This window comes from Lutra lutra, chromosome 16, assembly GCF_902655055.1.
Source record: "Lutra lutra chromosome 16, mLutLut1.2, whole genome shotgun sequence".
Classification (NCBI taxonomy): Eukaryota; Metazoa; Chordata; class Mammalia; order Carnivora; family Mustelidae; genus Lutra; species Lutra lutra.
In genome coordinates, this window is record NC_062293.1 from 15343316 (window position 1) to 15366927 (window position 23612).

General features: G+C 36.9%; 1 protein-coding gene across 9 annotated transcripts in view; it reads right to left on the reverse strand.

Moving 5' to 3' along the window:
* TANC2 (tetratricopeptide repeat, ankyrin repeat and coiled-coil containing 2) overlaps positions 1-23612 on the reverse strand; it is a 375400-nt gene that overhangs the window by 101613 nt on the left and 250175 nt on the right. For all 9 annotated transcript variants that reach the window (XM_047706886.1, XM_047706885.1, XM_047706884.1 and 6 more), the window contains one exon: positions 13605-13730. In XM_047706886.1, the coding sequence (XP_047562842.1) occupies positions 13605-13730 (126 nt within the window). The remainder of the gene's footprint in view (positions 1-13604; positions 13731-23612) is intronic.

The following is a 23612-nucleotide window of genomic DNA, read 5'->3' on the forward strand; positions in this document are numbered from 1 at the left end:
CTCTTGCTTTTACTATGTACTTAAATAGGTTCTTGTTCCTTTTGTATATAGCTACCAAATCAATCTATCTATCCATCTATCTACCATGATCATGTCAACCTCTACCCTCTACCCTCACATGTCATCAAATCGCCCTACCACAGTCATCTAACCTATTAAGTTATTAACTTAATTAACTAACTAACTACCACAGTTCTTGTCATAGGGTAAGTATATTCAATAACATTTAATAAATGAATTCATGAATGCAAAGAGTTAATATGGATTTTTCTTCCCCAGCTACAGGAAAATATAGTACCATACACTTCACTTTGGTAGAGCAGGAGAGCTCAAGGAAGATAGTTAAAGGATGCAAATTCAGGTCTTTGAAAAATCATTGCTCTTACTGTAATAATAAAAAGAAATGAATTCATTTGTTTGGCGCCTTTCAGGGATACATTCCTGTTATAAAGGCAACTGTCAGAAACAAGTGGGCCATTAAGTAACAAGATAGAGAGAAAAAATGTTATTTTCCAAGCTCTGTGCATATCACAAGCAAGGCCTAGATGCCACCTAAGTACCAACAATCAAAGAATACTATTGCTACAGGAAAATAGGGGAAGGGAGAAAATGGTGTCTTAGAGCTAGTGTCCACAGAGGACAGGATAAATATTTCTAAAGACAGTTCTTATTTTCTTTTAGAAAAGTTACTGAAAAGGCTGGATCCACACGAATCCATTTAGTAACTGAGGTCTTGCTAATCCTACATGTGAGATTTATTCTTGTGCAACAAATGACCATATTTAATTTTTCATCATTTTATGTACAATATGTAGTTTAGTTCACAGAGAACCCAAGTCTAATTCTATTTTTTTTTTTTTTTGAGAGAAAGAGAGAGAGAGAGAGAACAAGCAAGAGGAGAGGGGCAGATGGAGAGAGAGAGAATCTTAAGCGGGTTCCATACTCAGTGTGGAACCCCACACGGGGCTTGATCTCATGACCCTGAGATCATGAGCTGAGCTGAAATCAAGAGTTAGACACTTAACTGACTGAGCACCCAAGGTGCCCTTAAGCCAGTCATTTTCTAATGAGAGATGGGTTTATGCTCTGGTCCACTTCACGTATAATTTTCTTTTAAAAAATATGACATGAATTTCTACTTTTGTCCAAGATGGAGTAACAAGGACTCTATTTACCCTCCTATCTAAGAGATTCCCCAAACAAACAAACAGACCTCTAGACTAAGTATATAAAACAATGGTTTTCAAGACATTAGAAATAAGCAATGAAAAATAAGGATCCCTGAGAGATGGAAAACAACAGGCATATCCTATGCCCACTTACTGCCTTCAGAGAATTTTCAGGCCATAATGTAGGAGGGAAAACCCAGTCAGATTCTGGCAGACTCCCTGAGTTGAGGAAATGGAACTGAGAATTCAGGGAGACTAAGGCAGCAACTGTTCAAAGGACAGAGATCCTGAGAAGATGAACACTGAACAGAAATAAATCTTAAGATCTGTGGAAAGTAGAGTACTGATTGGCACATGTATGTAAAAAAGCTGCCCAAGACCAGGAGATGACCTATCCAAGATGATTAGATGGAGGAGGGCCTGAATAGTGCCTATTACCAGTAGCCAGGATAGAAAACCTCACATATGACCTCAGCTCAGGTCATGATCCCAGGGTCCTGGGACAGAGCCCCATGTCAGGCTCCCTGCTCTGCTCTGTGGGGAGCCTGCTTCTCCCTCTCCCTCTGCCTGCTGCTCCCCCTGTTTGTGTTCCTTCTCTCTTTGTCAAACAAATAAATAAAAAATCTTAAAAAAATAATAGCTATAAAATTTCTCAAATTTGACGGAAACTATAAATTCAAAGATCCAAGGAGCTCAATGAACCCCAAGTACAAAAAATATGAAGAAAACCAAACCAAGGCACATCATAATCAAACTATTCAAAACCAGAGATAAATAGAAAATCTTAAAAGCAGCCACAGATAAAAAAAGATATGAAGTACAGAGGAACAAATATAAAGATGACAGCAGATTTCTTGTCAGAAACAATGGAACTGAAAAGACAGTGGACCTACATCTTTATATTAACGGAAAGAAAAAACCTGTCAGCCTAAAATTATAAACCCAGTGAAAATTTAAATTTATCTTTCAAAAGTAATGGTGAAATAAAGACTTTTTTAGACATTTAAGAACTGAAAAAATTAATCACCAGCAGATCCACAATACAAAAAAAAATGTAAAAAAAAAAAAAAAAGAACTGTAGGCAGAAGAAAAATGTAGAAATATGGATTAACACAAAGAAATGAAGAACACCAGAAATGAGAACTACATAGGTTAATATGTAAGATTTTTGTTGACGTTACAACAAATGGTGTTGGAACAACTGGATAAGTGTATCCAAAAAAACCCCCCAACAAAACCCCAAAAAACTACTTTCATACATATCATGTACCATACATAAAAATTAAAATCGATCATAGACCTAAATGTAAAATCTGAAACTGTAAAACTTCTAGAAAAATATATAGAAGATATTTGTGACCTTCGGTTAGTCAAAAAAATCTTTGACAGAACACCAAAGGAATGATCCAACAAGGCAAAAATTCATAAATTGGATTTCTAAAAACTTTGGTTCTTCAAAAGATACTGTTAAGGGAATGAAAATACAAGCCATAATATGGGAAAAAATATTTGCAAAGCATATATCTGATAAAGAACTTGTAACCAAACTATATGACAAACTCTCAGAACTCAGTAACAAGAAACAACCCAATAAAAACTGAACAAAACATATGTACAGATGCTTCTTCACCAAAGAAAATATTCTACAGCAAATCAGCATACAAGATCATCAGATAAGCACAATGTTGTACAGATATCTAGAACTTTTTCATCTTGTAGGACTGAAACTTCACCCATTGAACAGCAACTCATTTTCCCTTCCCTCCAGGGCCTAGCATACACCATTCTACTCTGTGCTTTGAGGAGTGTGACTACTTCAGATACCTTCTGTGAGTGAAATCCTGTGGTATTTGTCCTTCTATGAGTGGTTTATTTAATTTAGCACAATTATCATCAAAGTTAATCCATCTTTTATCATATAACAGAATTTCCTTCTTTTTTTAAGGCTGAATAACATTCTATTGTATGTACATGGCACATTTTCTTTATCCATTCATCCATCAATGGATATTTAGGTTCCTTCCACCTCTTCACCACTTTGAATAATGCTGCAATGAAAAAAAGGTGGGGGAATATCTCTTTGAGATCTCAATTTCAATTCTTTTGGATATATACCCCAGAAGTGGGATTGCTGGATCATATGGTAGTTTTATTTTTAATTTTTTGAGGAACCACCATGCTGTTTTCCACAGTGGCTGCACCATTTTGCATTCCTAACAACAGTGCACAAGGATTTCAATTTTTCTATGTCCTTGTTATTTTCTTTGTGTATGTGTGTGTCTTCTAATGGTCATTCTTACAGCTGTCAGGTCATTGTGGTTTTCATTTGCATTTCCCTGATGATTAGTGATGTTGAGCATCTTTTCAAATACCTGTTGGCCATCTCTGTTTGCTTTGGAGAAATGTTTACTCAAGTCCTTTGCCCATTTTTATTTATTTTATCTTATTTTTAAGTAGGTTCTATGTTGGGCATGGAGCTCAATGCAGGGCTTGAATTCATGATCCTGAGATCAAGATCTGAGCTGAGATCAAGAATCAAATGCTTAACTGACTGAGCCACCCAGGCACTTTGCCTGTTTTTAAAATTGGGTTATTAAGTTTTTTTGCTATTGAGTTATAGGACTTCCTTATGTATTTTGGTTATTAACCCCTTATCAAGTATATGGTTTGCAAGTACTTTCTCTTAGTCCACAGGCTACTTTTTTACTCTCTTTTTAAGTACTTTAAAATATAAATGCAAAAGTAATTTCTTTCCATTGTAATTCCTTTATTTATGAGTTCTAGATATGTTTCATATTACAATTTAACTTCTCCCCCCTTATCTTTAATTTAATACATGTTTATTCATCTATTTCTTCTTTCTTAATTATTATACTTGTCTTCCATGTTATGATTCAGTAACTCAGTTAAAAACAACTGAGTTGGGGCACCTGGGTGGCTCAGTCAGTTTAGCGTCTCACTCTTGGTTTTGGCTCAGGTCATGATCTCAGGGGTAGTGGTATAGAGTCCCATGTCAAGCTTCTTGCTCAGTGTGGAGTCAAGCTTGTCCCTCTCCCTCTGCTCCTCCCCCCGCTTGCACTCTCTCTTTAAAATACATAAATAAAATCTTAGAAGAAAAATAAAAAAGATAAAAACAACTGAGTTGCTCTCAGTGACTCCATGTGGAAAAGGGGCTTACTCAACTAGCATGGAAGTGATTTAAGACTTTGTTTTTGAATGAATGAATAAAATTCATTAAGCATGGCCTAGGCAGGTTTCTCAAACATTATCTAGTATATCTGCTCCTTTAGTTCCTGTCCACCACAGGTTCTGTTTCATGGTCCATCCAGCAGTATCCATTTTAAGGAATATTATTTAGCTTAAGTATCAACAAAGTAAATTTTTAAAGGTATTAACAAACCATAACCTGTCTTCTCCAAAACCACTTTTTTATTTTTCTGATTTCTGGACCAGAAAAGGATGATAATGTAATGATAACTATAAGACAGAGAAATGACATTATCTGAGCTGCATTTTAGAAGGACTAATCTGGCAAGCCAGGCATTAGCTTGATTCAAACTTGGAAAGACCAGAGGAGGGAGACAAACTAATTAGCAGTATTGACAAGGGAGAACATGGGAGAAACTGGGAGAGTAGAATCCTCAGGGTGTCCTAAGTGACTGGATGTGGGAGATAAAGAAGACAGTGATTCAAAAGCTGACTTCAAGAGTTAAAACTGAGGTGACAGAAAAATTGGGGCACTATTAATAGAAATAGGGAAGTAGGAGCTAGTTCGGGCTAAATAATCACAGCAGTGCCCTGTTTGATCAGAGTTGCCAAAAGGGAAGTCATCGGCAGTTAGTGTTGATATGCAGCTCTCTTTCCCATACCTAAAGCCCCAGAGTCCCGAGTATCTATAATTAGCCACTGTATTGGTACATTATTACAATCCTCACTGCTTTTTATATTATACTGTCTATAACATTGTATAATATGGTGGTTAAGAGCACAGGCTCTGGAGTTGGCCAGATACGAAGTGAATCCTGGCACTGCCAATGACTAGACATGTAACCTTAAGCAAGTTATTTAACCTCTCCAAATCCCAGTTTCCTAATTACCACTGCTTAGTTCAAAGAGTTGTGAGGATTAAAAAAGAACACATTTAAAGCTCTTAGCACTGTGACTACAAAGAATAAGAACTCCAATAAAAGCAAGCTATCATTTTTATATCTGTCTAAAAGCGTCCCATGCTCAACATTTGTTTTAATGTTTTAAAAAGTCTATTGTATTCTATTAATGTGAGGGTAACAAAGGGAAGAGGCTTATTTTACTCTGAAAAATTATGCTTTGAGTCCTCAAATAACTGTATATTAAATTTCAGCTTTCTGACATTGGTCTTATAGGAAAACATTTGTTGAGAAAAATTTGGAGTCATAGCTGAGTGGAATTTTCAGGAAGGGATTTTCCCTTTGGAAAATAGTAAGGGAAATAAGGAAAGCCAAACTCTCTCAAATGTTGTCAATTTTTATGTTTCCTCATGTTAAATATCTCAAAATGTAGGGAAAATATAAAAACAGTAAAGCTTCTAAAATGTGAAATGTTTGATAAAATAATTATATAACCATGTCAACAGTTTTATGCTACTAAATTGTTGGCCTTGAATATGAGATATGAGACATATTTTTACTGGAGCATCAAAACTGGTTAATTACTTGAAATTTAAGATTAAAGTTTTTTTCTTTCTTTCTTTTTTTTTTTTAATGTAGGCTCCATTAGCCCCAATGTGGGGTTTGAACTCACACCTCTCGGATCAAGATCTGAGCCAAAATGAAGAGTCAGACACTCAAATGACGGAGCCCCTAAGATGAGACATTCAATCCAGGCACCCGTAAGATTAAACATTTTTAAGTGAATTTTCAGTGATGAAACAGCTATAGTTTTACAAAGGAAATTTTCCATTTTTATATTTTATCATACTTGCGGAGTAATTCCATTAAAAAACTTAAAAAAAAAATTTCATTTGAGAGAGAGAGGGAGTGAGTGAGCAAGAGAGGCAGTGTGAGCAGGGGGAAGGGTGGAGTCAGAGGGACAAGCAGGCTCTGAGCAGGGAGCCAGACATGGGGCTCAATCCTAGGACCCTGAGATCATGACCTGTGATCATGACCTGAGCCGAAAGCAGACACTTAGCCAACTGAGCCACCCAGGCACCCCAACATAAAAGAATTTCTATATACAAGAGTGGAAAGGTTAAATCATTTTACAGAACCAAAAAATGTTTTGCAAACGGTTACCTAAGTAAATTTACTGGCAATATGATTACTTAATAAGATTTAGTCGCTTTTGGAGAAAATAATGATAGATTAACTGGGAAGCTGATTCTTTAAATCTCATTTAGATCAAAACATCAAAATGTCCTAATGGTTACTTATTTTTCCTTTATTGCACTTAAGGCATTTAAAAGTATTTTCAGTGATTTATCTTGCAGAATTAGATATCATGATTAGAATCTCTTTCATATTACTCCATGGGCTTTCTTTAAGCAGTGTGTTATTTAATGCAAGGGGTCAATATGTGCCTATTATAAGACCCTGTGTTTTATAGATGTGTTTTATAGTCTCTTCTCTTTCTCAAAGGTTATTTCTCCCTTGTGGGTCATGCAGGGAAACTCTGTTGTATATTAGCTACTGTTTGGATTCTTAAACTTTAAGATAAAATTTAGTAAACAAGGCTGGGTTACATAAAAACCAGATCAGTCTGAGCTCCTTTAACAAGTAATGATCTGCTTTAAAAAATCATATCCAGACTACTACAAAAAGCATAAACTAGTTTCTAGCAGACATTCAAAGACATTCAGTTTGAATACTGCATTTTCAGATTTTAAGGTACGTTCCAAAAGAGCTGACTGGGGTGCAAGGATCAACTTCATACAATTAAAGATTACAATCTATTTATCTATTTATCTATACAGATTATATGTATACATATATATCTATAATATATTACCATCTATTTATCTATAGGCAGTATGTACATGCAATCTTACTTCTGAATTTTAAAAGAAACCTAATCTTGTAAAAATAGAGCAGTGAACAGTGAGACAGAAGACAATGATGGAAATATTCTCCTGTAACTGTAAGAGCCAGCCAGGTCATGATCAAGATGACTAAGAACCTCAGGGGTGTGTGACTCAGTGGGCTAATGCAAGAGTATTAGCTTCATGACATGCATCTTAGTCATCTTCATAATGAATTCATTGTTTTGGAAAAGGGACTCACAAATATTGTGATGCATTGATTTTATTTGATGAAAATTCAACATTTCGCTTTGACAAAGTGACATTAACCATGGCAGGGTCAATTTCATATAAATTCTGCCAGTGAGTCAGATTATCATTTGCACATATGCCCTCCCCCCAGTATCTACTAAGGTAGCTGTGAACTAAAGCCAATGCCTGTGAATGGTCACTGAGTAATGGGATTTAGTAAAAGTCCTAGGGAAACCAACATATATTGGGAAATAAATTTTAATTAGGTTTGTAATCTCTTCAATCAGAACAGTGTTAGAATATTATCATTAATAATTTATTGTTATTTACCCCAAGTAGCTACTCTGGGAAATCAGTATGCTATAATTTGTTTTGTGTATTTTAATTCCCCCTTATTCCCTCTACGTTTTCCATCATAAGATTTATTACATTTATCCATAAAAAACCAACAACCTCTGCCTTCCTTTGCCTAGACAGCAAACTTGGTTTCTGTCTTTCTTTGTGGAAGAAGAGAGTCCATTAAGATGGTCAGAAAGAATGAGAGTTTTCAGGTAGGTTATTCCTAGCCTAACTTCACATTAACACAATGGTGATTAAACTTTTAAAAATGGACTCCAAAATAATGTTTAAAACTTAAATTAAAAACTTTAATAAATTAATATCTATCAAAGACTTTAGGCTTTGAGATTAGAAAAGGCATTCATGGTTGGCTAGCCAGCAATCTACTCTGCACTCCTAGTACACAGTCTTCTGTAACTGTTTTACCATGAGAGCTCAGGCTCTTGGATAGCTGACAGCTAGGAATCTACTAACTTGCTGCAATGGGGTCCTGGACAGTGCACTTATGTGACCTTTTCCCCATTGTTGGCTGGGTCTCTGGAAACATCAATTTTGGTAGAACAGTTGTTCAAAACAGCTGCCTTGAGAAGTTTTAAAAAAAAGAGAGAGAGACTTTTTACTAATGAAGCAAATGTAGATTTAAAAAAAAAAAATCTTTCTATGCTTTTCTTTATTCTGTATTTTATCTGTGCTCTTTTTTTTCCCTTGCAAATGTCAGTGTTACTACCCTACTTAAGATCCAAATTCTAGCTCAGATATTACCCAGCAACTTCTGCTTCAGTGGTTAAAACACTACCATTATGATCAAACAACTGTAGTTACTATTAAGGCAACTATTTAGTGAACTATGCCTGCGGTCTTTTTTTTTAAATTAATTCAAATAAACATTTATTGCACAGGTACTCTGGCAACTGTTTTAAGTGTTGGATTTCAGGCAGAAGGATCAGCACTCAATGAAAGAGCCATTCTGCACAACTCTTATCTGTAAGGTTTTCAGTCACTGTATTTAAATAACACAACTAAAGAACACAAAGGCTGGCTCTTTTAACACAAAGTTAGCATAATAAATGCTAGCGATAAAATGATTAAAGAATTATACAGATAGCTTAGAATTCCAGAATGAAGGTATCTAATCTAAGTGAACTCAAGACAAATATTCAAAAAGTACTTCTACACAGATCTTGAAGAAGAGTAGAGCCTATCAGCTACAAGAAGCCCTGCTAGCGTGGAAATATGAAAAGATGTGAAAACCTTAGGGAGACAAAGACAGATACCACATGATTTCACTTATATACAGAATCTAAAAAACAAATGAACAAAATGGACTCTAAAATACAGAGAACAAACTGGTGGCTGCCATAGGGGAGGTGGGTAGGGTACAAACTTCCAGTCATAAAATAAGTAAGTCACAGAGAGAGAAGTACGGCTCTATCCTTGTACTCTTAAACAATGTTTATGAATGACTCTTTTTTTTTTAAAGATTTTATTTATTTATTTGACAGACAGAGATCACAAGTAGACAGAGAGGCAAGCAGAGAGAGAGGGGGAGGCAGGCTCCCTGCTGAACAGAGAGCCCGATGCAATGCGGGGCTTGATCCCAGGATTCTGGGATCATGACCTGAGCCCAAGGCAGGGGCTTTAATCCACTGAGCCACCCAGGTGCCTCTATGAATGACTTTTAAACAATTCTAAAACTATACTTTTTTCATATTTCTGTAAATAGACTTTATGGTCCTTAAAGATGTAAAGGCACTTATCTCCAAATGCTAAACCAATGGTTCTTAAAGTGTGATCTGGAGGCCCTAGGGAGTTTTTTTTGTTTGTTTGTTTGTTTTTTTAAAGATTTTATTTATTTATTTGTCAGAGTGAGCACAGGCAGACAGAGTGGCAGGCAGAGGCAGATGGAGAAGCAGGCTCTGGCTGAGGAAGGAGCCCAATGTGGGACTCGATCCCAGGACGCTGGGATCATGACCTGAGCTGAAGGCAGTGGCTTAACCAACTGAGCCACCCAGGCGTCCCCCCGCCCAGGGAGTTTTTAAGACACTTTCAGGGGGTCCACAAAATCATAATTATTTAATACTCAGAGGTTACTTGTCTTTTTCCATGTTCATTCTCTCACAAATGTATGGTAGAATTTTCCAGAGCTTATGTGATATTAACAAATAATGGGTCTACTATTGTTTTTTGAAAAATGAACAGATACTTTAACACTTTCTCAGTTTTAACTTCTAATATGGCAAATATCAATAAATATAACTCACATAAACACAAGCTTTTAAGGTCCTCAGTAATTTTTTTAAGTGTATAAAAGGGTGCTGATACCAAAAAGTTCGAGAACCACCACTCTAAACAGAATAAAGCAAGAATGTCTGTATGAAGTGCCCAAAAAGTGTTTGCTACCTACCTGTTTAGACATATCCTCAAAAGAGATTATTTCAGATAATCTCCATGCTGGGAATCAGTCAAGTAAATTCAGTAGCCAGCGGATACTCTACAGTATATCTGACCATTAACTACCTTCTCTGAAGATCCAGGGTCATTTAAAGCCCATCACTTGTGATAATTGTGATAGAAAAACTATTTCACTATTTCATAGGACTTGTTTGAGTAATATTTTAAAGTATAGAACGATCTATCTCTAGTGTAGAAAGATTTATCTTAGATACCACAAAAGGTTTCAATCACATTATTGTTTTTCCGGGGTAAAGTTGTCTTATTTCAACCACAGCCAGAAGAAAAATATGTAAGACCAAAATATGACTGAAATTTGTATGTCTCTTTAAATAAAACAGAAACCATGATGTGACATGTTTTCTAAAATTATGCCAGGAAAACAATATGATACTGTTTCTACGATGAAGTACAATGTTTGGGTATAACAAGCACAAATTACAAAGGCTTGCCAAGCAGGTCTACAGAAACACAACGGAAGTCAATCCAAGTTTGCTTTCCTTTCTTGTTAATATGTTTTAAGTCATCTCAGGAGACAAAGAGTTCATCTGTAAATAGTAATTAAGATAACATGTTGGTTTCTGAGGGAAGATTAGTATGCTAATTTAGAAGGCAAAATATTTCTTAGTAAACACCCAGTCTCTTATGGATTAAAGTACTCAGCGGAATGGCATGTTCTAACCCTTTTGACTGCTGAACAAAAAGCTCTTGAAAGAACAACTTTAAGAAACTAAAACACTCCTATCACAGCACCTTTATCAATGGAAAAACTGCATCTTCAAGTAGTAATGTAAACAGTAAATTGAGACACTATCTGCAAGAATATAAAATTCGTTTTGTTAGGAATGCATTATTCAGGCAGAGAGCTCTCTGAAGATTTAGGCATGCTTTGAAAATCTTTGGTTTTACTGAACGCTGAGGCTGAAGCTCAGGGCAATAGCAAAGCTTTTTGTTGTTTTCTGGATATAAGTGCTATCTGTGTCTAAATATCAAGCTCACTAGAATGCATCTGTCAAAGATCTTACTACATCTTTACCTACCAGAGCAGATACACACCATCAAGTACTAAGAGAACTCAATCCTTTGAGAAGGGTTCTCAACAATATACAGTTGCAATCTGTCAACAGATGTTATTTTCTACTTTCAGGAATACCTTGTTTTCTTGTTTCACATGCAGATAATTCCTTTTTTTTTTTTTTTTAAACAATTTGAAGGTCTGTCGCAACCCTGCATTGAGCAAATCTACTAGTGCCATTTTCCAAGAGCATTTGCTTATTCTTTGTCTCTGTGTTCCATTTTGGGAATGTGTGCACTATTTCAAACTTTTTCATCATTATTATATTTGTTATGGTGATCTGTGATCAGTGATTATGACTCACTGAAAGCTCAGATGAAGTTGCCATTTTTTAAGTAATAAAATATTTTAGAGATTTTTAAAAAAAAATTATTTGAGAGAGAGTGAGAGCATGAGCAGGAGAAGGCGCAGAGGGAGAGGGAGAAGCAGACTCCCTTTCGAGCACAGAGTCCAACGTGGGGCTCGATCCCAGGACCCTGGGATTATGACCTGAGCTGAAGGCAGATGCTTAACTAACTGAGCCACCCAGAGGCCCCTAAGTAATAAAGTATTTTAAAATTAACGCATGCACTTTTTTTTTAGACAATACTTTTATATACTTAATAAACTACGATATAGTGTAAAGATAACTTTTATAGGTAAAAATCCATTTGACTTGTTTTATTGTGATATTTACTTTAAAACTGCAGTGGTTTGAAACCTAATCTGCAAGATCTCTGAAGTATGCCTGTAGTATGAAATCCATCATTCAATGACGAACAGAGCACAAAATAGGATAAACAGTGTATGTCTTCCAGCCATGAAATACAAGGTGATGTCAATGCAGCAGATTTTCAGCCAAATCTGAAGGTCTATACAGATCAATAGCTGTATCCAATCTTTTTTTTTTTTTAATTTGAATTCCAGTTAATGTACAGTGTACAATTTAGTGATTCAACACTTACACATAACACCTGGTGCTCATCAAGACAAGTGCACTCTTTAATCCTCATCCCCAATTTAACCCATCCTGCCCATCCCCTCTGGTGACCATCAGTTTGTTCTCTACAGGTAAGAGTCTGTTTCTTGGTTTGCCTCCCTATGATCATTCCTTTGGTTTCTTAAATTCCACATATGAGTGAAATCAGGTGTCCAAACTTCTTTATTATGGCTATGCATACTGGTTTTGGCACAAATCACTTATTCAGTCTTTTGATTAGATTTATTCAGGCTTTGGATATAACCAATCAGCACTAAGTACTGCTAAATAGAATTCCACTTCTGAGGCTGGAAAAACACAACTGTATACACTAAGCAACTAGCACGTGGCTTAGCTGAAGAAATGGTGAGGAGAATGTATAGGACTGGGAACTAAAACTGACAGGCATCAACTCACTATAGTTGATGGGAGGTTTGGTAACTGCAGCAATACACCCAATTATTTTATGCTCCTAGTTGTCCGGTCATCACTGATAAACTATCAGTACCATGACTTCCAGAATGGACAGCAGGCATGAATATAACCCTTCCTGTGTGAGTTACGCATGTTGGCCTATACAGATTAGCACTGGACAAGTGGTGAGGAGGAGAGCAGAGGAAAGATGAAAATAATCTAGGAGATATAATTAAAAAAAAGTCACCTGGGATATTAGAACTCTGGATTATGACATACTAGAGAAAGCAGACCACTCTCTGTTAAGGTGATCAGAAATGTTCTGGTTCATTTTGAACAAGCTAGAAGCACAAGCAGTGATACCACTAACAGGTCTCTCAGCTAGACTATCTTTGGAAAGGATCAACAAAATGAAAAAAGTTTTTGAAAAGACTGGATTCCTGATTGTAGAAACGAGCAGTATGCATAAAAAATGTAAAGAAACTGTTGCCTGAGTGGGAAAAGGATAAGTGGTTTAAATGTTGCCAGGGGAGAATTAGAAGCACTGTGCAAAACTCAAGTAAATAAACTTATTGTATGTCACTGGAAATGGCCACTAGGATGAAAACAAAATGAATTCTCCAAGAAACATGTGACCATTAGCACCAAGCTCACCAGGGGCACTAGGGCTGAAGTGAATCAACACCCACTTCTGAAATCTAGGTTGTTTCCTCCATCACCACCTTTACTCTTATTTCTTTGGAGAATTTCAAGGGTAATGTTTCCAACTATTCAAAATTACAATGTCTATGATGAGTATAACGTATTGGTGTTTATCTTGCTCTTCTACGGTGACATGCTCATTTCTTAAGCGAGGCTTCAGTAACAGTGGAAATAGGAAACAAGCATTTTGCCTACTGCCCATGTCCACTTTTGCCTGGGCATCACCAGGCCAAGCCCTTCTGTAGTTCTAACCTCTTAAATCCTGTTGTGTGCGAGCACCGCCCATGCTCTGTCTTGGCATTCGAAGAGAAGTTCTCAAAGGCGTATGTCTCTGCTCATCCAGGTAAGCAAGGTCCTCCAAGTGGGCAGAGCTTGTGGCTGACAAGACAGAAAAGTTTAGTCAGAATATGTAAGTTCAGAACACTTTCAGTTAGTTTCTATCTCCCAAACTTGGGAATCAGAGCTTATTCCAGCATATACATTTACCAAGAGTTTGCAGAACTCATGGTCCTCGTCAGTGTCCCGAACCCGTGCGGAGAGAAAATGTCAAGAGTTGTCTTCAGCTCCTTCATCGCTATCCACTGCCTGAGGTTATGAAAAGTACTACCAACAAGCTGGCAAACACACTTGTACCTGACAACAAAAATTATTAGTTTTTGCTTCTTTGGAGTCACAACTACCACTTGCAGAACAAGGCATAAACATCATCAGTGGAGAACCATGTTCCAAATTATATTGAGCTGTAAGAAAAACATGAAGCTCTGTTTCCGACATTTTCCCTTCATGCTAAAGAATGAAATATGAAAACATTCTGAAACCAATTTTCATGTGTGTGTATCTTTTGGAAAGATGGGCACTAGGACAACAGATAGAGAACTGCTAAAGAGCCTTTAGGGAACTGCCAATGTCCATGAATTCCAAGAAACACTTAGTTGCCCTCCAAACACAGTCAGGTAATAAGGCCCCCCATTGCATGTATAAACCCTTTAACCCAGCCACAGGAGAGAGAAGGAAAATGCATGGGTATTGGCAAGGCTATATAGTGAGAGCTGTTGGGAACATTCACAATGAACCAAAAAGTGAGAAAACTAAGGATCAGCACTAAAGACAAAACAGTTTTTAACAACAACACGCCCAAACTTCTGTCAGAATACAATCATTTAGAGCTTATAAATTATTAATTAAACTGTTGGTTCAGTTTGTTGCTAATTATGTACGATTCTGTGCCAGGGGTTATTCAGTTCTTTGATGGCAATTATTTACCAAGAGTTTATTGTGTGCCAGGCCCTGTTCTTGAGGCCCTCCCTGGCATGGCTGCCAGTTTACCTCTGGTGACTGTTTTGAGTGGGTGAGAGGAAGCAAAATGAGATCACTCTTGGCTACAGAGCTGTAATGAAGTACTGTCCGTATCCCCAGTTGAGGTAAGACACAAACAACAATCTAAGGTGGATTGTGACTAAGTGGCACAAAGAAAGTCACAAAGTGCTCTCTGAGCTGAAACGGGGGGACAGGGAAGACAGAGAAAAACAGAATAGAAGTAGAGAAAGACAGAAAAGAACAAGAGAGAACATGTTCAAGAGATATATATTCCCTTCGTCCTTCAACTACTGCAATAACCTCAGTTACTTGGGTCTGCTAGAAACCTAGACAAAAGGAACTTCTCCAAATTTATAGATATAGTTTCTGTGGGGAAATAAAAGTCTCTGAAAGCTCGTCTTGGGAAGTAAACCAAGAAAAGGAAGACAAATGTCACATTACACATCAGTGGGAGAGAGTCTCAGAGGAGTAGGAGATAATCTTGATCTCCGCATTCTGAAATTAAAACGATGCAGAAGAGATTACTATTTAATCTTTTATTTAAAAACACTGGAGATATGACTCTTACATCATTCCCACTGGGAGAGTAACAGAGCAACAAGAGATGATCTTGATCTTTGCATTCGGAAACTAAAACTATCCAGAAAAAATAACTACAGAATTTTTCATTTAAAAACACTGGGGACAATGACTTACACTATTCCCACTGGTACTCTAATGTGGTTCCATGAATTAGTTCTTTCTTATGTTTATTAGTCTTTCCTGCTTTAATCTAAGTCTGTTTTCCTTTGTATAGTTCTTTGTCTATATGGGTGTAGCTACCCAAAAAAAAAAAAAAAAAAAAAAGGAGAGAGAAAGGAGAAGAAGAAGAAGAAGAAAGGGAGAGGGGAAAAAAAGAGCCCTCAGAATTCCCATTTCCACAGAGCCCTTGTAGGAACAGAGAAATATTAGCATAGGCTGAGCAGGGCCCCTTACACAGAAATCAGAGTTTCAGCTTCGTAGGGCCTTTCCTCCAAGTTTCTATGGGTTAATAACCCCAGCCCCTTCTTGTGCCCACAGGCTCAGAGATGCTAGCTGTTTCCTGCAGTTGCTAAGTCCAGGATACCTTGTGTTTCCTTTTTACCTTTTCAGTTCATTTAAACATAGTCAACCATTTTTTACATATCAAATTTTCTGGTAAAATATGGTTTCTATATCCTGGCTACCCCCTGACCCATACACCACAGAATGCAGTGGAGCAACAATCTTTTCATATATGTGATGTTGGTAATAAAGCCATACCACAGAATAAAGATGTGGAAGGAATCTTAACAGTCATCTAGCCCAGAGGTCAGCACACTCAGGACTGTAGATGAAATCTGGCCTGCTGTCCATTTTTGCAAATAAAGTTTTACTGAAACACAGCCTTGCCTGTTCCTTAAGTATTCATTTACAACAGAGTTGCGAGAGAGGCCATATTGGCCTGCAAAGCCTAAAATACTTACTGGCTGGCCTTTTAATAGAATGTCTGTTGATCCCAAACCAGTCAAACCGCTTCATTTTACAGATTAGTACTGTAGAGTGACTTGTCTACAGTGAATCACTCTTTCATGGTAGAGCCAGGCCTCAAAACCAGCTAGCTATCTGGTCATCAGTCCAGTGAGCGCTCTCTGCATTGTGCCCCTTCCCCCTGTCTTTAAAGCTTAAACAGATTTAATTCTTCCTTAAAAGGCTTATTATTTTTTTTAATCCCTTCTTCATCTTTGTCACTTCCCCTCAACTCCTAGTTTTTTATGGCTTCAAAGAGCAGTAATCAAATCTGGGCAACAGAGACCTTAGAAAGCAAGTGAAGGTGCTGGTATAGCCTGGACTAATAATCTTCACCCTTCAAATATTTTTTTCACAGTAAGAAACAAGAGAACAAACAAAAGCCCCCAAATTTGTTATTTTTTTAATACAAAAAATAAAGATAAGGTACTTCCTTTTTTTTTTTTTTTAAGATTTTATTTATTTGTCAGAGAGAGAGAGAGAAAGAGAGAGAGAGATCACAAGTAGGCCAAGAGGCAGGCAGAGGCAGAGGGAGAAGCAGGCTCCCTGCCGAGCAAGGAGCCCGATGTGGGACTCAATCCCAGGACGCTGGGATCATGACCTGAGCCGAAGGCAGCCGCTTAACCAACTGAGCCACCCAGGCGTCCCGAGATAAGGTACTTTCTAAAGCTGGTAAACTGAAGAGTAATATGAAAAGAGTATCAATGACAATGAGAATCTTTTACTCACATTAAAATAAAACTCAAATGGAAACTTTAACCACTGGGTGAGTGCTTAGTTTCGGGTTACCATTATGGCAATATTAATGGCACATTATGTAATTTTATAGCAACGTTGTCTTGTTAAAATGTCAATGCACTAAAATGGTTTGATACGTTTTAATAAAAAGAGAATGTGTATTTCTTTAACAGTAGGTGGAATGATATAGCAACAACATGTGTTAAGGAAAAAAGGGCCCTTTTCCCTAAATTATTTTTCTGTATTATACTCATCTATAAATCTTTTAAGGATTTATAGATGAATGAGATCTGTACTTTGAGTAGAGATCTGAATAACAGATAATCCATTTTAATTTCTCTTTACTGAAAAGACCTTCTGGCAGGTACTACCAGCCCCAGCCTCAGTTTCACAGCATCAGTTTCCTATTCCAAAAGAGCTGCTGGCAGCATTTGTTAAATCGAAACGTTTAGTGTAAACTTAACAAGCTTTGCTAAATAAATCTTTACCATCTTAATTCCTTGGAAAATGGACATCAGTTGTTTTATTGTTTTACTTCACAAAACCAAGAAATGTAGTAAAGATATTTTGGAACGAGCACATGTCTCAATTTCAGTCAGATGACATTAGGAGAAAAAGGCAAATACCGTAATTATCGAGCTGAATGAATGGTTCATTCCTCTACAAATCCAAATACTCATAGGCAACCAGTGAACTAAGGAAGAACAGTGATCTTTGGTGTCAAGTGCAAGAGCTCTGAAGCCTGATTCAGGGCACAGACAGACCTCAAATCAGCCGGTGGGGAACTACTGTTTTAATCTGGATTGCAAATAAATTATGTTTAGTGCTACTTAAGTCTACTAAAATATTTGTTCTTTTTCTTATTTTAGCAACCAGTATCTTCTTTTTGTTGATCTCTGAATCTATCACAGCTTTATCAAATAATCCAACATGTTTTTTTCATTGCCCGTATCCCTTATTAAATCACTATTCTCCTTAGTCTTACTTTGCTTCTCACTGCCTCATCATTTTCAAAATTCTTGCCCATTATTTAAAGGAATATGAGACAAATATGGAAAGATGAGCCAGGAGACCTGAAATTCTGTTAGCTGTGGCCCTTTGTTCCACTAGCTGTATAGGTGTACTCTCCCTCATGATCACTTGAACGTCTTCCATTTGTAAGCCACTTTCGGAGAAGTCTGTTTAGTTTGTCAAACATCTCACTGTCAAATTTGCTCAAGTTACATTTTCTCTGCTTCCCTGACTGATCCTCCAGTCAAAATTAATTGCTTCTCCCCTTTAGCAACCACATGCATATATTAATTAAATCTGTGTTATGCAGCTACTTGCCTACATTGCTGTCTTCCTTTGTTACAGTAGGTTCTGGAAGGCAAGAAAGTGATGTCTGATTCATCTTTGATAACCCTGTCCCCTCAGAGTAAATCAAAGTACTCTGCACCTTATGCTTAATACAGAACTGAATTCCAGCCAGTCCTACCTAGATTTAGATATATGTCTGGCTCTAGCTTCATCCTCCTCATTGCTCTGTTTAATGCTTACCAGACATCACTATGATAATATACTCGGCTCCAATGATGTTTATATAAACTTCCTTCAAGTACCACTGAAGTACTTGTCTTGAAGTCCCTCTTCTACTTTTTTCTATAGCAGATAACACTTTCTTTCATACTATATAAATTACCTATTGCATTTATTTTATTTTCTTGGCCAGAATGTAAACTTCATGGGGTGGGGCAGGGATTTCTGTTTTGTTTACTGATGTTTTTCAAGTGTTTTGAACAGCGCCTGCTATATATACAGTACATATTCAGTAAACACTTGTCTAATAACTGAATAATTGTATTTGACATACACTCTGTGTTCTGGCCACATTTAAATGATCAATGAATGACAAATTAGGTTTTGTCTTATGGGGTTGTTTTGAAAGCTAAGGATGAAGGAGGCGGCTAAGGCAACAATGTCTTGAATATCTTCATCACATACAAACACCAATGGCAGATCTACAGGGACATACGTGTTTCCACCTCACAGTGGTACTCTCACTGTGAAACTGTCCTAGCATGTTTTATCTGAGAGAGTTCCATCAAGTTAAATTAATACTATAATATTTAATGAACATTTTTAGCATAGGAGATAATTAGGTAAGTCGGACTGAACGAAAGAAAGAAGAAAAACAAATATATAATTAAAAAAATTACATGAAAAGAAAATGCTTTAAAAAGTAAACTTCTATGTAAAATCTCTCTAAGTAAAATCTATGTCATTAAAAATCCTTGTTTTCAGAGAAGGAAGAGGGAAGTGGAAAAAGGGAGCATCTATGTATTTTTTGAGATCTCATAGGATTGAACAGCTAATTCATTTATAGAACATTTAACTGACATACTTTTTGAAGTCAAAATAACTTAACAAATAAGTGGGCAGAAAAAAATCCAGCAGACAGCATTTGGTACAAAACATTCCAGAGGCAACTCTATATTGAGTATGAAACCAGTCTGAATTGTTTCTTCTTATATCAGTTGTCACTAGTACTAACAGATTTTAGTAGCACGACTGTCATTCTGGCTGACCTGAGCAGGGAGCTTGGAATGACATTATGTTTGCTACAGTCTGGGCAAGAAGCCACTGTGCTGTCCTTATACCCTTGATTCATAAAGTCAACATTCTGACTGCTGAAAAGCCCGTATTTTCTTCTTCATAAGATCCTCATTACAGCTTCTGATTGGATTCACCTAAATCCCCCAAGATTCCCATTTTGCATTTACCTGATTCTTAAGATCTTTTTCTTAGGAAAATGTGCAGCTCCAAACGTTAGCAAGTAGATGGTGAGAGTTTGTATTTTCACTGACTTTCACTGCTTATATGTTTCCTTGACAGACTCCTCATTTTCACACAAAGCAATGAGGACAGCTGCTCTAAGTGACTACTCCTGCTGTCCACATCCCTCCAATTCCCAGCCAATCTCATTTTAAGAGATCACAGACATCCTACTCTCCGATAATTTCTGCCATGCAACCGCAAGTCCACAAATTCTCTAATTCCTTTCAGCACAACAGGCTTAAAAAATAAACATGCGGTAGTGATTTACATTTTGAAAACAATAAAAGACAGTAGTTTCAATTTTCTGTATCTTAGAATTTTAATTTAAAGGTAGAGTCTATACATCTGAATTTATATTCAGAAAACCGAACTACTCTAGGAAAAACTCAAGCCTTGAAAGTAGAGATTGCCGAAACTCAGCTTTAATCACTTTGTCATTCAAGTTAAAAGTTTTTATTTTCAGTAAATAGCACTACCTTCATATATGGTATATTGTGGAGCTTTTAAATGATACATGTAAGTATAGACTTCACTTATTTGAATCTTTATGTTTCTAAAAGTAGACAGCTTTCGGACCAAACTAAGGGATCAATATATTTATACTTAGAATAATCAGACTTCTATTTTAATAGTTGATAATGAGTACATGGTTGTTGTTTTTTCTTTCTTTCTTTCTTTCTTTCTTTTTTTTTTTTTTTTTTTTACAGATTTTATTTACTTATTTGACAGAAAGAGAGAACACAAGCAGAGGGAGGAGCAGTCTCCCCGCTGAGCAGGGGGCCTGACACGGGACTCAATCCCAGACCCCGAGATCATTACCTGAGCCAAAGGCAGATGCTTAACAGACTGAGCTACCCAGGTGCCCCAGTACATGGTTGTTTTAAAAATTTCCTTACATATATATTTTCCATGTATGTTGCAGGTGAGTTCAAAGCTCAGAAAAAAAATTTTTTTAAATCACCATAAACAACCAAAAGACAACTGACAGAATGGGAGAAGATACTTGCAAATGACATATCAGATAAAGGGCTAGTGTCCAAAATCTATAAAGAACTTAGCAAACTCAACACCCAAAGAACAAATAATCCAATCAAGAAATGGGCAGAGGACATGAACAGACATTTCTGCAAAGAAGACATCCAGATGGCCAACAGACACATGAAAAAGTGCTCCATATCACTCGGCATCAGGGAAATACAAATCAAAACCACCATGAGATATCACCTCACACCAGTCAGAATGGCTAAAATTAACAAGTCAGGAAATGACAGATACTGGCGAGGATGTGGAGAAAGGGGAACCCTCCTACACTGTTGGTGGGAATGCAAGCTGGTGCAACCACTCTGGAAAACGGCATGGAGGTTCCTCAAAATGTTGAAAATAGAACTACCCTATGACCCAGCAACTGCACTGCTGGGTATTTACCCTAAAGATACAAACGTAGTGATCCGAAGGGGCACGTGCACCCGAATGTTTATAGCAGCAATGTCTACAATAGCCAAACTATGGAAAGAACCTAGATGTCCATCAACAGACGAATGGATAAAGAAGATGTGGTATATATACACAATGGAATACTATGCAGCCATCAAAAGAAATGAAATCTTGCCATTTGCGACGACGTGGATGGAACTAGAGGGTATCATGCTTAGCGAAATAAGTCAATCGGAGAAAGACAACTATCATATGATCTCCCTGATATGAGGGAGAGGAGATGCAACATGGGGGGTTGAGGGGGTAGGAGAAGAGTAAATGAAACAAGATGGGATTGGGAGGGAGACAAACCATAAGTGACTCTTAATCTCACAAAACAAACTGAGGGTTGATGGGGGGAGGGGGTTGGGAGAGGGGGGGTTATGGATATTGGGGAGGGTATGTGCTATGGTGAGTGCTGTGAAGTGTGTAAACCTGGCGATTCATAGATCTATACCCCTGGGGATAAAAATATATGTTTATAAAGCTGTAAAAAAAAAAAAAAAAAAAAAAAAAAAGAAAGGATGAATACCCAAGTTTAGTAGCAACATGGACGGGACTGGAAGAGATTATGCTGAGTGAAATAAGTCAAGCAGAGAGAGTCAATTATCATATGGTTTCACTTATTTGTGGAGCATAACAAATAGCATGGAGGACAAGGGGAGATGGAGAGGAGAAGGGAGTTGAGGGAAATTGGAAGGGGAGGTGAACCATGAGAGACTATGGACTCTGAAAAACGATCTGAGAATTTTGAAGGGGTGGGGGGTGGGAGGTTGGGGGCACCAGGTGGTGGGTATTGTAGAGGGCACGGATTGCATGGAGCACTGGGTGTGGTGCAAAAATAATGAATACTGTTATGCTGAAAAATAAAAAAATTAAATGTAAAATCACCATAAACATCTGAATATGTACTGACCCTATTTCTAAGTAAAGTGTTACAAAAGTGTCCTTCCCATTCTTTTTAAAATCAAGGGTTATATGGAATAATAAAGTTATTTTTATTCTTTAGAATTCAATGCAGCAAATTAATTTAAATAATTCCTTGACAATTTCCTGGTCCTGCCAGAAGATGTGGCCCCATAAGGATGCCAGCGAGCTCAAGCAAAGAAGGTGACTCTCTTCCCCAAGTAGGAAAAAGTCTATAACATAGCAAGGACCATTTAAACAATTATTCCCCCAGATTTTCTGAAGTGATGTGAATGGTACTTTCACATCATTATTCAATGTTATTTCATCTCTAAAGTAATTATATTATTTATACTGAAATAAAGTTTTAAAAAGAAGGCAAATTTAAGAGCTGGATTTGAACAAGGTCTTTTATAATTGGGATTATTTTTTTCCCTCAACTGTTCATATGCTTAGAATAATTTAATAAGTATAAATAAATATCTCGTATTTGAAATCCTCAGTTACTCCTGTTCACCAAGGAGATTTGAGTATTTGATCTTCCCACACTTTGGGGAACCACTCATATGTGCACATTAGAAAGTAAAGGAAAATAAGTATATCTAGAGCTATATCGAGTGCTGACCCTCCACAGCTAAGAAATTGTTTTAAAAAATGATTTAGATACCTAATCATTTTAACTATCAGAGGTTGTGGTCTTACCAAACATTTATAAAACATTACACGTTAGCAGGATAATTTCCTGTAAAAGTAACTTTATTTCTCTACATTCTGGAAACATTTTCAACCTATAACCTATTAAATTTTGAAGATAATGGAGTCTTCTGGTTTATAGTTCACTTTCCTGCCTCTTTGTGAGGATACTGAAACCATGGTTCCCAGATACAGAAAACAATCCAATATAAACTATTCCCTGACCTATGACTTGCACTGTAGGCAACACTAGATTTGTTTGTATTACATTCAACAATGACAAAAAATAATTTTCTGATTAAGTATGCTCATACTCTAATACATTCAATTTGTACTACTCAGAGAGTATAAAATCCTATTCTCCAAGACAGATCTGTCTGGCTTCTTTTTTTCTCTTCCTTTTTAAACTTTAAAAAAAAAATATTTTATTTGTTTATTTGAGAGGAGAGAAAGAGCAAGGGAGCACACAAGTTGGGGGAGCAAGGGGGGTAGAGAGAAGCCGATTCCCCACTGAGCAGTGACCCTGGGATCATGACCTCAGCCAAAGGCAGACGCTTAACCAAGCCACCCAGGAACCCCCTGATATATCTGGCTTCTGATGGTACATTTACCTTTTACCCTTTTTTTTTTGAGCAAACATGATCAGTACTACTTAAGAATCTGAAAATCTGTGCTAGCCAGAAAGGCTCTAATTATGGTATGAACACTGTGATAAATGGAAAAATAATCAATAGTTACGGTCTATAGGCATAGCAAAACAGGCTAATGTTATCCCTTTTATTTTTTTGA